This window comes from Paramormyrops kingsleyae, chromosome 13 (assembly GCF_048594095.1).
Source record: "Paramormyrops kingsleyae isolate MSU_618 chromosome 13, PKINGS_0.4, whole genome shotgun sequence".
NCBI lineage: Eukaryota > Metazoa > Chordata > Actinopteri > Osteoglossiformes > Mormyridae > Paramormyrops > Paramormyrops kingsleyae.
In genome coordinates, this window is record NC_132809.1 from 20306378 (window position 1) to 20323562 (window position 17185).

Genomic DNA, 17185 nt, shown 5'->3' on the forward strand with positions numbered 1-17185 from the left:
GCAGCGGGCGCATGTCCCAGCATGCTTCACGTGCAATTGTACATAGCAGGACCACAAAAGGCACCCAACAAACCCAAATACACTGACGGGAAACACAAGGTTGTCAGACGCCGAACTGCAAGATGCACACAGTGGAAGATTTACACATGCTAAATACACGCGAGGATTGGACCGGTTACACACAAGACACAGGCAAACACACGTGTGACAATAGGGAAATGCAACCATTAACATTAACAGCAACAATACAAGGGTTAAGGACTGTTAATAAAGAGTGTGATTTCCTCGGCAAGCAAGTCTCCATGTCTCTCTCTGCTCCCGCGATGCCTCGGTCCGCCCATTGCCACACTATATTGTGTTTTTCTTCTGGAAAACTATTAAGTTTTTTCTATAAAAACCAGAAAATTAATTTTAAAAAATTATTATTTGATAGGCTTGTAAATGAATTAATCGAATTTCAATGCTTTCTTATGTGGGAAAATGCCTTGGTTCGTGTACAAATTGGTTCACGACCACTTTCCTGGAACAGATTGTGTTCATGAACCACAGGCACCTCTGTATTTTAAAGAACAACCCAATTTCAGTATTTTGAAAAAGCCCAAGATACAGTTTAGCGGAACGGAAATCCCATGGTATGTTGTATAACCGTCAGTGGTAGAATAACGTGTTCAGAGGCCCCTAGGCTACACTTTCCTTAGGCCTCACTTCTGCCCCTACTCCTCAAAACGATGCAAGAATTAGCTATAAAATTATGAAGTAATAGTAACTATAAACTAATTTCTACAAATCAAAGAGAATGTGACACAGTGTCAAAGGAGAACAATCACATCAGAAGAGCAACAAACTGGCAAGCTTGCACATTCACGTCAGTCATATGCGGCAACCATAAAGACCAACTGCATCCACAATGTGCATTAAAGACTCATTTACATAGATAGCATAGATCATGGATAACTTTACAGAGATGTATTCCAAAAGAATATAAAACAAGTTATTACCATTAGAATGTTTTCCTTCGTGCTTTGTTTTTGATAAACACAGACTTCATGTACAGAAACAGACTATGCATACATGTACCAGAAATACACAGAAGAGACGTTAGAATTAGTTAGTGTCTATTTAGTTTTAACCACACAAACTCACAAACAAATAAATGACCAATAAAGGATCACTTCTAAAAAATAATAATTAGAAGAAAACTAGATGGTCTAGGCAAGCCTGTCCATGAATCCGCGCCGTTATACTGACCAAGCCTAAACAGCAGTTCTACTAATAAATTTGTTTTACATTCGTAAACGTGAAAATAATGTATTCAAGTACAAACATGTAAGCCAATGTGTGATAACTATAGTATAAACGGGATAATACACCCCACACTTTGCATTATACGTTGCAGTAATTCTTAGATAAAGGGGTATATATTGACGTTGCTCTGGGATTTCTTTCTGCCCAATCGAAACACAATGACTAATATTTTCTGCCACATATACTGAAATGTGGCAAAGCAACGAGATACCTGCATGGTTTGCATGTATTCAGTGTGACAAGAACCAGTGCGGATTTTGGGTGACTCAGATGTGCCTGGTACTTGTGGTGTACCCCCCCCCCCCCCCCAGAAAAAAGAAAAAAATTAGATGCATCATATCATTTTTTTCTCTTTTCCGGAAAACAGTAGTCTGCTAGCAGACAACCGCCCTCTGCTTACATAAGCTATGTGCCTGATTAGTGAATGAAAACAATGACATTTAATTTGACTATAATTTAACACACAATGTTTTACGAAAGGTAAGGGCATTTTGATAGCCTTTGTGGGGAAAGAATGGCAGTTATTTTTATTTAGATAAATTATTTATTCACAGCCGGTTCCTCTGTAGAAATCATTCATGCTGAAAACTGAAAATTCTGATATAAATCATGAAGTTGTAAACTCAGGTTTCAGGTAAGGTAAATTTTATATATATGTTTACTGAATTATTATTTAATATTCAGTAAATGTATACAGACGCTCCTCTACTTACGAATAAGATATGTTCTGAATGGCCGTTCGTAACTTGAAATGTTCGTAAGTCGTTATTCAGCATCATTTCAAGGGTATATGCAAGTACAAAGAACTAGGATGCTGGGAGTACACATGCTACGCTGCTGCACGGCGGGAGTAGCGGCCAGAAGTCGTACTACCCAGAATCGGCGGGCAGAAAAAAAAAATTTGATGTTGCGGACAGGATTACGGGAGCCCAATGAACACAATTTGGGCTTACAGTCCTCTTCGTTCGTATGTCTGAAAGTTCGTAAGTTGAAAGTTCGTAAGTAGAGGAGTGTCTGTACATTCATTTATTTGTTACATTTTGTTTCACAAAGTTAGGAAAGCAATGTTTAAGTCAAACCTAATGTTGCCTTATATATAATGATCTCAGTGTCTTCCACACAGTGAAGTATACAGCTTATTAGCTGAACACTGGTATCAGATCGGTACTCAGTATCATCCCATACCCAAAGTCCATGTAACCTTGTCAGGACTGTAAAAGTCAGATTGGTGCATTCCTAATGAATTTTTCCAGTTAGGTGAGTAAACAACAGGTCATAGTCACAATGGAGGCAACATGACATTTCCTGCAGTTATAAGTGCTGGCATCACATCGGATTGCATTTAAACTCAAATAACTAAAGTCTAATAGCTCTAATATCGAGCCAGGGTCTGTTCAGTGTCAGTTCAGTGTCTGTACAGGTCAGTACTGAGACCAATCCGAAGGGTGGTGATATAAGAGGCAGTGGCATATTATGTCAAATGTCAGTGTACCACATAAAGGTCACATGCTGCCTACTGATGACTTGTTGCATTTATTAGACCCCTCTTTTGGTATCAGTGTCACAAATCTTGCCACGCTGGGCTGTGAGATTCAGCAACTGCATTTATCAGTAGATGAGACCTCGTCAGTGCTGGCCACTGTCTGTTTTAGCCATCCAGTGTGGCATGTGTTACAGAGGTATTCCAGGCCCCCCATGTCAGCTTTAAGTCTCTAATATTAATAATAATAACAGTTACACTACCGTTTAAAAGTTTGGGGTCACTTAGAAATATCCTTGTTTTTTATGAAAACATACATGAAAAGAGTTTCAATAGGAATTATAGCAAAATAAATTGGAAATAGTCCTTGACAAAGTTAGATTGACAATCATTTTTTAAATTAAAACAATAATTGTGTTCTTCAAACTTTGCTTTCATCAAGAAGCCCTCCATTTGCAGCAATTACAGGCTTGTAGACCTTGGGCATTCTAGATGTCAGTTTGTTGGGGTAATCTAATGAGATTTCACCCTGTGCTTCCTGAAGCATCTCCCACAAGTTGGATTGGCTTAATGAGCACTTCTTATGTACCATTCTATACTATTTAATGAAGCTGCCAGTTGAAGACCTATGAGGCGTCTGTTTCTCAAACTACACACTCTAATATATTTATCCTCTCACCCAGTTGTGCACTGGGGCCTCCCTCTCCTCTTTCTATTGTGCTGTGCTGCTCTATGAAGGCAGTACTACACAGCATTGTACAAGATCTTCAGCTTCCTGCCGATTTCTCATATGGAATAGCCTTCATTTATATATTGATGAGTTTCAGAAGACAGTTATTTGTTTTTGACCATTTTGAGCTTGTAATCAAACCCACAGTTGCTGATGCTCCAGATACTCAACTACTTCGAAGAAGACCAGTTTTATTGCTTCTTTAATCAGCACAGCAATTCTCATTTGTGCTACCATAATTGCAAAAGGCTTTTCTAATGATCAGTTAACCTTCTAAAATGATAAACTTGCATTAGCAAACACAAAAATTCCACTGGAAAACAGGACTAATTGTTGCTGATAATGGGCCTCTGTACACCTATGTAGATATTCCAAACAGCCGTTTCCAGTTATGATAGGTATTTACAACATTAACAATGACTAGACACAATGCACTTGCAATGATGAATCTGATGTTATCTTATTGGGCAAAAAATGAAGGAAAATTATTGGGCAAAAAAAATGAAATTTCTAAGTGACTCCCCAATCCTTTGAATGGTATAGTGTGCTTTCTACAGAGCAGTAAAGACTTAATGTAGACTACAGCCTTTTGAGTAATTGTAATTAAACATTATTGTAGGCATCAGTGAGTCCTAGTCAGTCTTGAGATTTACACAAGCAATAAACTAAGTAAAGGGCTGATAATGTGGCTCCACTGTGAGAGAATTAGAACTACAGTACGACAGGGTTTGGGGAGCAGGAATCCAGTGTGATGTGGGTGTGTGACTACAGTGCCTGAGCCCAATGCAGGTAAAGTGCAGTCTGTACTTCTGTGTCCTTACAGAAAAGCCATCGCCAAGGCAGGCCTTCAGCATCTAAATGCCCAGCCCTGCGCTTCCACTGTGCTGAGAGGCGACCGTGAGCACGAGATACGCAGCACCGTGGACTGGAGTGTGAGTGTGGGTGTGGGGCGGGGGGTATGTGGTTATTTGACTTTTAATTGTTTAGAATATTACATGCACATGAAAGGGAAGGTTTTAAGGTTAAACGTGAGTCATGAGAATGAAACAGCGCCTGTAAACGATGACATTTAGATAAACATGCTCTCTGGGTTACTTAAGTTCCTCTAAGAAAAGCTTCCTATTAAGTCCTTATCTTATACCATTGGGTTAAAAATGATTGCCGATGAAAGAGACCCCTTTTAAATTGGATGGCCAGCATTGAATCGTGATGGTTTTGCATCCATCTGGATGGAAAGATGTTCACTGTTTCATAAAGTGGTTGAAAATAAGCACTTTTCTTATAAAAGCTGCATTTTTAGACTTTTTGCTCACCTGCTTTTAACTGGTCCTCAGAATATTTACTTACACTTCTTATATGATGCCCACATAAACATTTTTCGGTGGAATGTCAGAGTGTTTCTTAAAGTTGGAGTGGTTTATTTATCAGAGTGCAGTAATGGTAACAGTGTCTGTCTGGAGGCTGTTCTCTCTCACCAGCTGAAGGCCCTTTTCTCTCCTCTGACAAAGCCAGCGAGGCCATTTACACCATTAGTGAGTTTGTGAGGCGATAACCACAGAGGGCTTGCTCTTCGTACACTCCCCCCCGTCTCCTTATGTGATCCACGGATAACCCTCCCTTTCTCCCGTCTGCCATGCCAATCTTCCTCTTCTGTCCCTGCCCCCCCCCCCCCCCATTAGGAAAATGCTGTTTACGGAGAGCACATCTGGTTTGAGACCAATGTCTCTGGGGACTTCTGCTATGTTGGAGAGCAGCACTGCATCGCTCGAACGATGGTGAGCTCCCTCTTCCTTGTCTCTCTAATCTGACAGAGAAACCCCTGTTTGGGGCGGCAGAGCTCGGGAGCTGGCTGTGCATGTGTGCTGAGTGAGATCTGTGTGCAGTGAGGCTGCAGTGTGTCCATGCCCTGTGTGTGCTTTGTAATTTTTGGGTTACACTCCAAAGACATTTTTGCTTTTTTAAAAAAAAAAATAATGACTGTTTTAATAATAATCTGAATACAAAAACTGTAATGAAATAATGGCCTTCTGTCTTGGTATTGTTTGGCCTCAGATCCATTTACTGTACTGAGTAAAATGTATATGAACTGGACAAAAATTTCATGTCACACTCTTAGTTGTACAGCGCCCTCTAGTGTTTAGTTCTTGAAAACAGCCCATCTGTTCATGATTAAGTAAAAGCAATGTTAATTCACCCAGCTTTAGAGCTGAAGACTGCCAAGATGAATCCGCTGTCCAAGGCAGAGTTTTGTCTTTAATTTTGATGGTTTCAAGAGAACCCTCAGGTTAAGGAAACTACCTGTATTCCCAGCAAACTTATTTTGTCTCACCACACCACAGCAAAAGTCAGTACCTCGGAAGAAATGCGCTGCTTGCAAGATAGTGGTACACACGATTTGCATCGAGCAGCTGGAGAAGGTGGGTGCTGTGGGGGGTGGGGCTCTCACTCTGCACAGCTGCTAGAGAAGGTGTGGGCAGCAGTCTTCATTAATGAAAGTAATTGTTTTTGTTTTTATCCCCACTGCAGATAAATTTCAGGTGTAAACCGTCATTTAGAGAATCGGGATCAAGAAATATACGGGAGGTAAAAACTCATTTCATACATTTCAAGGAATCTATCCTTCCATCCACGCCTATTAACAGTTTGAACAAAATTAATTCTAGTGAGAGTTTTTGTACAGTTTATCTGCTAATAGTATACTTTTCACTTTTCTGGAAATGAAGAGCGAGTCTCTGCAGTTTCCATTACAGCACAAACTCTTTGCATTTTGTTCTTCCAGCTCTGCCACTATCATTTGTATTGCCTCTGTTTGGCTTTTTGTTTCACATCCTCTCTTTTTATTTTGTGTTTTCATTGGTGACCACGTGCAAGGTCCAGAACAGGTACCACATCCCCACCTCCAGAGCAAACTCTGGAGTCCATTTTGGCATCCGGACAAACAGGAAATGAATTGTGTTTTAGGCTCCTGATCAATTAATTTTCTTCCTGTCAGCTTTTGCTTCATTATTTTCCATCTATACATCTGTCCTGCTTTTTCTCTCACTTCCTATTTCAGGAAAGAGTCAGGTCTTTTCAGGGTCTGAAATTACAGATTATAATACTTACCTATGTAAGGAATTACATTACCTATGTAAGGAATTAGACTGTGAAGGGAATGGGTAAATATCCTAGGTAAATATATGCAGGAAATGTGACAGCTGTAGGTTACCATACTGCACATATCTCTGCATGATGGGAACAGAAAGCATTTGTCGTGTCTGAATGACCCAGTGTGACTTACTGATGTTACTGTGTGCATTTCAGCCCACTGTTGTCCGGCACCACTGGGTCCACAGGAGGCGTCAGGAGGGCAAGTGTAAACAATGTGGAAAGGTAAACTGCTTTAACGAGCAGCGGCTCAGCCGTGACTGGTCCCAGGGCAGGTAAACTGCGTTTAACGCCCCATGGCACAGCCGTGACTGGTCCCAGGGCAGGTAAACTGCGTTTAACGCCCCATGGCACAGCCGTGACTGGTCCCAGGGCAGGTAAACTGCGTTTAACGGCCCGTGGCACAGCAATGACTGGTCCCAGGGCAGGTAAACTGCCTTTAACGGCCCATGGCACAGCCGTGACTGGTCCCAGGGCAGGTAAACTGCTTAAAATGGCCGGCGGCACAGCTGTGCCTGACCCCAGGGCAGGTAAACTGCGTTTAACGGCCCATGGCACAGCCGTGACTGGTCCCAGGGCAGGTAAACTGCTTAAAATGGCCTGCGGCACAGCTGTGCCTGACCCTAGGGCAGGTACACTGTGTTTAACTGCCAGCGGTACAGCCATACCTGTTGCCAGGGCTACGCTGCCATTGCAGTACACGTGTCTCACTCAGCTTACTGAAGGTGATGTGATATTCCTCTTTTTCTAGGGCTTCCAGCAGAAATTTGCTTTCCACAGTAAAGAAATTGTGGCCATCAGCTGTTCGTGGTGCAAACAGGCAGTAAGTGAGCTGGGTGAACCTCACAAGGGCAGCAGGTGGAACCATGGTTAGGGGGATGGACCCCTAGCAGATAGAGGCTGATAAATGGGGGGTTTGTGGCTAATATATCCAGAAAAATAATATATATAAAAAAATTGTAAATCACTATGGATAAAGTAATTAGCAATGACATAACAGTACTATTAATAATAATGAGGATATGGTGAATTTTACAGTACGTTCCATAGTATTCTGGTGGCATGTCTGGCTGAATGTAATGACAGTTTGGGGACCGGAAGATCTTGCTTACATCACATTTGAGTCTACTCCCTCCACACAGTATCACAACAAGGTCACATGCTTCATGCTGCAGCAGATAGAGGAGACATGCTCTCTGGGGGCTCATGCCGCTGTCATCGTGCCCCCCACCTGGATAATTCATGTCCGCAGGCCTCAGGTACCTACAGGCCTTCCAGACCGTTTTTTGTGACACTGACCGCAGACCCTGATTGCAGTAATGTGCTCAACTAACCAGCAGAGGGCAGTAGATGCATACATACACAATCTGAGCTCGCCTTACCTTACTGAATTGTATACAAGAACATCAAAATAACTTTTGTGAGAGAAAAGTAGCATTTGGTACAATTTCTCATTTAAAGCAAGCAAACATTGGAAAGATAAATTAACTTGATGCATGTTCTCAGCTGATTTTCTTTATCAGGTCTGTGTAAGTCATTACAGATCCAACTGATCTTGATTCCTTTTTTAGAGCTCACTAAAGTCAAGCAAGAAGAAGAAACGGACCTCATTCAAGCGCAAGTCCAGCAAGAAGGGTGCAGAGGTGTGTTTCGGGGGTCATTAATATATGTACCCTAATAGTCTCTGTGAAAAAATCCTTCATGCAAAGCATTAGAACATGGTGGCTTTTTTAAATCTTCACATTCGCACGGCAGAGTGCCTCACTGGCATTACTGGAAAGTCACAGCTGCTGTGTTATCTTCTGCCTGTTGCAGATAAAGCTATAGTTAGTTTTAAAAACGACTGAGACCAGGTCATTTGCACCAGGTGTGGCATAGGTCATAGCCATCACTATAGGAATACCTGTGACTAAGCATCAGTGTGCCCTCACTATAGGAATACCTGTGACTTAGCATCAGTGTGCCCTCACTATAGGAATACCTGTGACTAAGCATCAGTGTGCCCTCACTATAGGAATACCTGTGACTAAGCATCAGTGTGCCCTCACTATACTGTAGGAATACCTGTGACTAAGCATCAGTGTGCCCTCACTATAGGAATACCTGTGACTAAGCATCAGTGTGCCCTCACTATAGGAATACCTGTGACTTAGCATCAGTGTGCCCTCACTATAGGAATACCTGTGACTTAGCATCAGTGTGCCCTCACTATAGGAATACCTGTGACTTAGCATCAGTGTGCCCTCGCTATAGGAATACCTGTGACTAAGCATCAGTGTGCCATCACTATAGGAATACCTGTGACTAAGCATCAGTGTGCCCTCACTATAGGAATACCTGTGACTTAGCATCAGTGTGCCCTCGCTATAGGAATACCTGTGACTAAGCATCAGTGTGCCCTCACTATAGGAATACCTGTGACTAAGCATCAGTGTGCCCTCACTATAGGAATACCTGTGACTTAGCATCAGTGTGCCTTCACTATAGGAATACCTGTGACTAAGCATCAGTGTGCCCTCACTATAGGAATACCTGTGACTAAGCATCAGTGTGCCCTCACTATAGGAATAGTAACAATAACAGTAAGCACTCACTATGGGATTTGAAGTAGTGTCAGTGTTCACTCAATATGAGCCACCTGTGTTGTAACACTGACACTTCCCCTCTGCACCCCTAAAGGAGACGCGGTGGAAGCCTTTCATCGTGAGGCCTATCCCTTCGCAGCTTATGAAACCTTTGCTTGTGTTTGTCAACCCAAAGAGTGGAGGAAATCAGGTAAGCCCACAATGACTCAATGTGTCAGAGGACCTGGGTAATGCCAAAAGCTGAATGTTTTTGCTTGATTCAGTCAAAGATTTAGCCTTAGCGAGAGATTTGCAGAAATATACCCTGCCAGTTTGGCATCTGTGATTGCATTCGGTCTCTAGCATAATCCTGTAAAGTAGAATGTCAGTCTGGCCTCCAGTGCTGCAAAATACTTGGATTTATCGAGCAGATTCAGAAGCAGACAGGGGACTGAGGATTAACTATTGATTAGAACAGAAGGAAAAATCTCCACTGCTAGTCCAATGCTAATTTAATGAACATTTCAAAGCTGACTGCTCTGTGTCCCCACAGTGGTAAGACATGTATGATTAGAATTTATTTGGTTTTGCACTGTATTCACTGAACAATGCAGCTGTTCATGATTTTCTTTATACGTATACTGTATATAAATATTGCATATGGTGGAGCTGTGTGAACTTGGAATGTTATTGGTACATGCTGTTAATAGAAATTGGTACTGTATATTGTTGAACAGTTTCCTTGAGTTTGAAACCTGACAGGAAGAGAATGTTTCCCAAATTCTGAGTTTCCATTTTGTTTAAACAGAAGTCAAATGTAATTTAAACCACTGAATTGCCAGGGGCTGCTTCCATGGTGACACAGGAGCTCTGTTGATTTCTGAACTCGCTTTCTCATTGCAGGGAGCTAAAATAATTCAGTCCTTCATGTGGTATCTCAACCCCCGGCAAGTTTTTGACCTGAGCCAGGGAGGACCTAAAGATGGGTAAATCCATGACACTTTTACCTCATTTTTGACCGGTTACCCTGAGGTAACTATTCTGTAGCATTTATATTAAATTTATATTAAAAATTATATTTAAACCAGTCATGGCTTAATTTTAATGATAATTTCCAAGATTTTCTTGAAGGTAAGGTTATGATTTCCACTGGATGTCTTGGCTGGCCCTTGCTTGGCATCCAGGGGGTCATCAGTGTGGCTCTCTTGGCACACCGTCTTGTGCATGTTCTCCTTTACGCTGCCTTACACAGTGTGAAATACATGTTTTTGGGTTTCTGTATGAGGTCCCTGTGATGGACTGGGGCCCACCTGGGGTTTGGTGCTGCTTACCTAATGGGAAACAGTCAGTTGGCTATCACATTGACATTTTAGAAACAATCAAAAACTCCAGTGGGTTGTTTAATCACAGTAGACTTGTTTTAAGAGAATAACTTCTGCACTATTGTTTCCATCTGTCACATTTCTTAGGTTTAGAGGTGGATAACCCATCTGATTCAGCCAAACAAAGCTGAAACAAGTAGCTAGTGCCTCATTATTTCACGCATGGTTACTATGCCTGTGCAAACGCTTGTGCATTTTACTGTCATGAGATCATCACGCTGTGATCTCTCCTCCTGTGGTGGTGTGGATTAAACTGATTCATCTGAAAAAACATCCATCAGAACACATGCATGGACTGGGGCCAGTCTGGATAGAGTGCCAGCCCATTGCAGGGCACACATACATGCACACTATGGGCAATTCAAATATGCCAGTTTCACATCAATGTCAGAAATGTTAAGACACACATAGAGGCAGTGGCAGGATTCAACCTCACATCCCTCCAACCACAAGCAACCCACTGAGCCCCCATTTTGCCACCAGGTAGTAAGAAACCCTGACTTTCTCCATATGTTATATTACATTCCTTGTGAAGTCATTAAGGGGGAATACCCCTCTTGGAAGGCAGAGTAACGTTTTGTTAGCATTGAGCATGATATCAAGCCGTTGTTAGAGGCTCTCTCCCCATTTGCAGCCTGGAGCTATATCGTCGGGTGCACAACCTGCGCATCCTGGCCTGCGGGGGCGACGGAACGGTAAGCATGGCCACTTTTGAAGGTTTCTCTCTTCTCACCGACCGAGAACCCGAAGCTCTGCAAATAGTTTTTTTTCCCCAAATTCAGGCGGTAAGCTGACTCCTGGGAGCTCATGCAGGCAGCAGGAGCAGTGTAGATGTGGCCATTCTGTCAGGCGCTCGCTACCAAAATTGCTAACATTGGGCGCCTGCCTGCCAGCCTCTTCCTAATCTTGACTGCTTGTGCTGTTTGTACAGCCAGGGAGTTATTTGGTTTCATAACTTAATATACTGTACAAATAATACAGTCATGCCTGATTCTCCCCCTAGCAAACGCTGTTTTTTTTCTTGCTCTGACTTTTTCGTTAATACACCCTGGGCACCTCCTGGAAAGGCTGCTTGTGCTGAAATGGGGTCTCTCCTTTGGAGTGAATGATGCTGATGGATGAGCTGTGTGAAACGTTACATGGCAGCCCTTTTGCCTGCAGGTTGGGTGGATCTTATCCACGCTGGATCAGCTTCAGTTGAATCCCCAGCCAGCTGTTGCAGTGCTGCCCTTAGGGACCGGTAATGACCTGGCCAGGACGCTCAACTGGGGCGGTGTGAGTAGTGTGGCCTCCTTCCTGGGCAATGGCCACTGCACAAGGGCTCCCATTTGGACATTAAACAAGACCTGATCACATAGTAGCTGTATTTCTGAAACCTGATGCTGGGGAGAATTGCTCTTGTCAACCACTTCGCAGCATGAGCTGGCCTTTTGACAGAATGTCTCTGTATGGACTCTGAAGGGGCTGTTCACTGGAAACTTTTATCACAGGGGTACACTGATGAGCCTGTGTCTAAAATCCTGTCGCATGTGGAGGATGGGAACATTGTCCAGCTGGATCGATGGAACCTCATCGTGGAGCCCAACCTGGAAGCCAGCCAGGAGGAGAAGGATGAGCAGCAGACAGACAAGGTGGGTTGGTCTCCCACTCTGAGGGAGGGGGATTTCTTGTATCTCTCTCCAAAAGCAGTCTGTCTCCCTGATTATGTCTTCATACACGTAAATACTGTCATATGCTGCAGCAGTCTTGCATCTGCCGACCCTGTGACAGTTCAAACATTCTGAATCAGTGTCTCTGAAATGAAACTCCATAAATTTCCGACAATGACTGTCAGGGGAAGAGAGAGCCTTGATATCTGGACTTGCTGATAAGCCTTATCAGGGGGCTACAAGCGGATTGCAGGATGCCGGGGCACTCAGCAGTCATGCGGCATGCTCTCTCCGCGGGGTGACGGCACGGAAGTGTAGCACTGTCACACAGGCGGGCCTTGATGCAGCACACTTTCAGCTCCTGACCTATTTTCCCTTGAACCCAAAAGACGTGGCCCTGTGTGTTGGGAAGGGTGGCAGAGCGCCAGCAGCAGTGAATGGCACCATCTGACACGGACAGGCAACCATAGGCATGAGGCTCCCTGACAGGCCTTGACCTGCAGCGACCCCCATCCAAACAACTAATCACTCACTGTCACTACCTGGTGGAGAGATGTGGGATCATTTTATGATTAAAAGGGGGTTTTAGTTTTTATTAGGAAATACAGCCAGGCCACACCATTCAGTCTATAAGCAGCTGCCATTTGAACGTAAGTTGGCATGAATTAATCTGTACATTTAATGATAAAATTACTGTCCGTGTGGAGTTTCAAAGCCTGGTTAGGTGCTCTTCCATGTGAAGAGGCTGTGAAATGATTTGTGCTGCCTAGTCATTCACCCCTTATTTAACCTTTCTGTCTCTGTGCTCATGCCCTAGCTTCCGCTTGATGTCTTCAATAACTACTTCAGCCTTGGTTTTGATGCACACGTCACCCTGGAGTTCCATGAGTCGAGAGGTTTGTGCAGTGAGGTGTCCTCTGGAATACTGAAGTCTACTAAAATGGTAGCTTTTGGGTATTATGATGTATTGTTGTTGATATGCTGAAATCTGCATAATATACTTGATTGCCTGCTGATCTGCATCCTTGTTGTCTCAGGCCCCTGTCACCTCAGGCCTTCATCTGCCCTTGCTGCACACTGTGGTCATATTGAAATAAAATCAAAGCTTGCGACATGATCTTGACCGATTATCTCTACCTGTATACACAGAGGCCAACCCAGAGAAATTCAACAGCCGATTTCGGAACAAGATGTTCTATGCAGGGGTGAGCCGAGCTGCTAATTGAATAACAAACATGAATGTGTTTCCTCTCTCAGGAAATGGGACATTTACGGTTAACCTCGCACTTTGCCTTTGATCTCTAGACGGCCTTCTCGGATTTCTTAATGGGCAGCTCTAAAGACCTGGCGAAACACATCAAAGTTGTGGTGAGTAGAAGATCCTGGCTTAGGATCGTAGGCTGTGTGTTAATGTAAAGATAAAGGGCTCAATAAAAGGATACTGTAAGCAGACTTTGACACAGAAGAACTACCAATACTTCCCAATCAGGGGTTTGTGACCATGAATACAGGGTGACTTGGTTTTGCTGTGGAGGTGGTGATCTTCCTAACTGGAAGAGGCCCCTCAGAGCCAAGTGCCTCTCTGGGGCCTAAAGCATCTGTTCTTTTTGTCTACCGCATTAGTGCGACGGCACGGATCTGACCTCCAAGGTCCAAGAGCTGAAACTGCAGTGCCTCTTGTTTCTCAACATTCCCAGGTATGACCTCCCTGGGTTTCGCCGAACAGGGAAAAATCCCAAGTCTGTGAAAGCCAGAGCAGGCATTCGCAACTCCATCTATTTCAATGAAGGCCGGTTATTAGAGGCAGCAGAAAAACTGAGGGTCGTATATGATATGATAGCGCTTCCTGGCTTCATTTCTCTTGAAGCTCCTCACTAACTAAAGGTGGCTTAACGTATTTTCAATCCCTAACTTCTACCTAAACAAGCTAAGTCCCCCTAAATCAATATATTTCCTTGTGTTTTGCATGTACAGTGATTTGGTTTCCTGCCATTATGCTTGGGCTGATTTAATCTGGTCCTGTCCAAATGCGCTGGGCAGGCTAGTGAGCAGAAACAGGCTCCGGTGTTGTGAAATCGCAGACTCAGGCTGATCACCAGTGGATGTTGCCCCCCCCCGCCCCCGCCCCATGTTAGGTACTGCGCAGGCACCATGCCGTGGGGGAACCCCAGCGAGCACCATGACTTTGAGCCTCAGAGGCACGACGACGGCTGCATTGAAGTCATCGGATTCACCATGACCTCTCTGGTATGCAAAGGCCTTGTATTTCCCAAGTGTCACACTGTACACTTTCTACTTGTAAATCTGACTTAAAAACTTTCCGGTTTAATGAGCATTTCTCTCCCTGTACTCCGTGATGTGAATGTTTTGATGTTTTTGGCTTTCCGTCTGTTTTTTTCTGTGGAACACTCAGTCAGTCCAAGCTGAGCCCTCTGCTTGTGTTGCTATAGGCGACGCTTCAGGTGGGGGGGCACGGTGAGCGCCTGAACCAGTGCCGGGAGGTGACCCTCACCACCTACAAGCCGATCCCCATGCAGGTGGACGGGGAGCCCTGCAAACTGGCCCCCTCCATCATCCACATCTCACTGAGGAACCAGGCTAACATGGTGCAGAAAACCAAAAGGAGGACCTCCATTCCCCTACTCAATGAGTGCGTGTCAGCGCCTCCCACTGGTGAAGTACTGTGACTACGAGGTCACTGGTGTCATACAGAAATTTCATTACTGTGCAAAGTGGCTCACAGACATTTGTTTAGCTGTTTTAGTAAGTGATTATTTTTACTAAAGTACTACATGTTAAATGATGTATTTTAATATCAGGTTCCATCATTGGCGATATTCTAGTTAAATCTTCCACTTCCACTTCTCCTTTTTAATTAATTAAGTTAATTAAAGTTAAAACTAATTACCCAAACAGAGACTTTTTTGTTTCAGAATCACCGTGATAATCATAGTAATTATGATGTCCCATTTTTTTATATAGAACACTGCATTGTAATTCTAGACAATTATAGATTCTGAAGGAAAATGGTGTTATCGGCTCAGAAACCTGTTACTCCATGTGTGGGGGGTGTAGACGTCTACTCCATCATCTTTAGGCTACACATCTTTGGTGGGCTGAACTGATGGCAGTTATTAGAGTGCAAGTCAAGTGGAGAAAATCATGCGAAATGAATGAGCTGGGAGAGACACTAATTTTACATAAACACAGTGTAAGTGATTGGTACTGGTGTGAAGGTACCCGTATAAATCAGAGAGAGCAACGTTCCAGCCCTATCTGTGGGGAGACGGGCAGAAAACAGGCTGCAGGCAACACAGCACATACATTGACAGCCTGTTGTCATGTTTATGGTAACGTCCCTTGTGTTGTGTTTTTGTGTACAAAATTATGCAAGGATCATTTTACGTATGTACAGACCAAAACCTGAAAAGAAATTTAAGTGTAAATTTTGTGTTTTCTCTTCGGATTTGTATCTGTATCCACCACCCCCAGAAAATGGTTCACTGTTAGAGCTCGCCATCTGTCTTTCGTTATCTTTCCAGCACATTGATTTGGCTGTCGATTCCTGTGTTCCTTGTTACTGACAGACATTTTGTTCACTGGCTGTTGATTTAGCTTTAAGGCTTCAGATAACCCATCAAGCAGTTTTTATATGTTGCGAATCTATTGAAGTTCTGCTGAAGTAATGGAAACTGATGGACAACACAGAACTTCGCAAAATGTACTTTTTATGCACTTCGTTTGCAACGATATACAGTGACCATCATGACAACTGAATTTAATCCAAATGTAAATGAGGTAAAGAATGCAACCATACGTCAATCTCTTTTCCACGTGGAACAGTTCAGGCAGATAATTTTAGTTTTGCGGCGATGATAAAAATTTCCAGATAATCCATTACCAAGATACAGTGAGTTGGCTGAAGGTTTTAAATGCTAGCTGACGTTAATCTGATCCAGAACCCCTCTACTCTGATTTAGTCAAACAGATAACCAAACAATGGACATGATGATGTCTGGTGATGTCTGGTAGATATCAGAATTTACTCTATGCAATGTTAGTATCTGTAAGAGTTGGGAAGTCAGACCAGTTAGAAATGTCGTTGTAAACCCTCTATTTTGGGACTCATCAGCCTGCAGTATCACACCAGCTGCTCCTCCTGTCTCCACAGCCAGCAGCCCATTCCGGAGAGGCTCCGCATCCGTGTCAATCGCATCAGCATGCACGACTATGAGGCCCTGCATTACGACAAGGAGAAGCTGAAAGAAGCCTGTGAGTACGCTCACCCAACCCTGCCCCTCAGCCCTGCCCCTCAGCCCTGCCCCTCAACCCTGCCCCTCAGCCCTGCCCCTCAACCCTGCCCCTCAGCCCTGCCCCTCAACCCTGCCCCTCAGCCCTGCCCCTCAGCCCTGCCCCAAGTCCCACCCTCCCAATCCACCCTCTAAGCCCTTTGCATTGTAGCACCTGAATATGAAGTACATAGACAGGTAGACAGGTTGATATTTCTGTTTAGATCCTAATCTTCTGACATACTCTGTTAGTTTATGGTCTCTTCATGTCTTTTGTCCCACTGTCAGTTGGTTTTTCTGGAGTGACAATTGTTTGGTTTCATAAAAGGCTAGGCAGTGAAAAAGGGCATTAAAGTTGCTGCTTATCCGGGGTTGGATCGTGGGAGCAGCAGTCTAAGCAGTGATGCTCAGCCAACCCTCTCATCAGCCACCTCCACCTCCACCAGGGGAATACCAAGGCGTTCCCAGGCCAGCGTGCCCTGGGTCTGTCCCAGGGCCTCCTCCCGGTTGGACATGCCTCAAGCACCTTCCCTGGAAGTCATCCAGGAGGCATCCTAGTTAGATGCCTGAACAACCTCAACTGGCTCCTTTCGATGCAGAAGAGCAGCGGCTCTACTTTGAGCCCTTCCTGAATGTCTG

The 17185-nt window shown here is 43.8% G+C and overlaps 1 protein-coding gene across 6 annotated transcripts in view; it reads left to right on the forward strand.

Moving 5' to 3' along the window:
- Positions 1-17185, forward strand: part of LOC111846646 (diacylglycerol kinase zeta-like) — a 106241-nt gene that overhangs the window by 55433 nt on the left and 33623 nt on the right. For all 6 annotated transcript variants that reach the window (XM_072698375.1, XM_072698373.1, XM_072698372.1 and 3 more), the window contains 20 exons: positions 4339-4447; positions 5195-5290; positions 5855-5932; positions 6042-6098; positions 6819-6887; positions 7414-7485; positions 7805-7921; positions 8234-8305; positions 9342-9437; positions 10130-10212; positions 11243-11303; positions 11770-11883; positions 12099-12239; positions 13075-13153; positions 13407-13462; positions 13563-13625; positions 13881-13954; positions 14393-14504; positions 14708-14907; positions 16429-16529. In XM_072698375.1, coding sequence (XP_072554476.1) covers positions 4339-4447; positions 5195-5290; positions 5855-5932; positions 6042-6098; positions 6819-6887; positions 7414-7485; positions 7805-7921; positions 8234-8305; positions 9342-9437; positions 10130-10212; positions 11243-11303; positions 11770-11883; positions 12099-12239; positions 13075-13153; positions 13407-13462; positions 13563-13625; positions 13881-13954; positions 14393-14504; positions 14708-14907; positions 16429-16529 — 1850 coding nt within the window. The remainder of the gene's footprint in view (positions 1-4338; positions 4448-5194; positions 5291-5854; positions 5933-6041; positions 6099-6818; positions 6888-7413; positions 7486-7804; positions 7922-8233; positions 8306-9341; positions 9438-10129; positions 10213-11242; positions 11304-11769; positions 11884-12098; positions 12240-13074; positions 13154-13406; positions 13463-13562; positions 13626-13880; positions 13955-14392; positions 14505-14707; positions 14908-16428; positions 16530-17185) is intronic.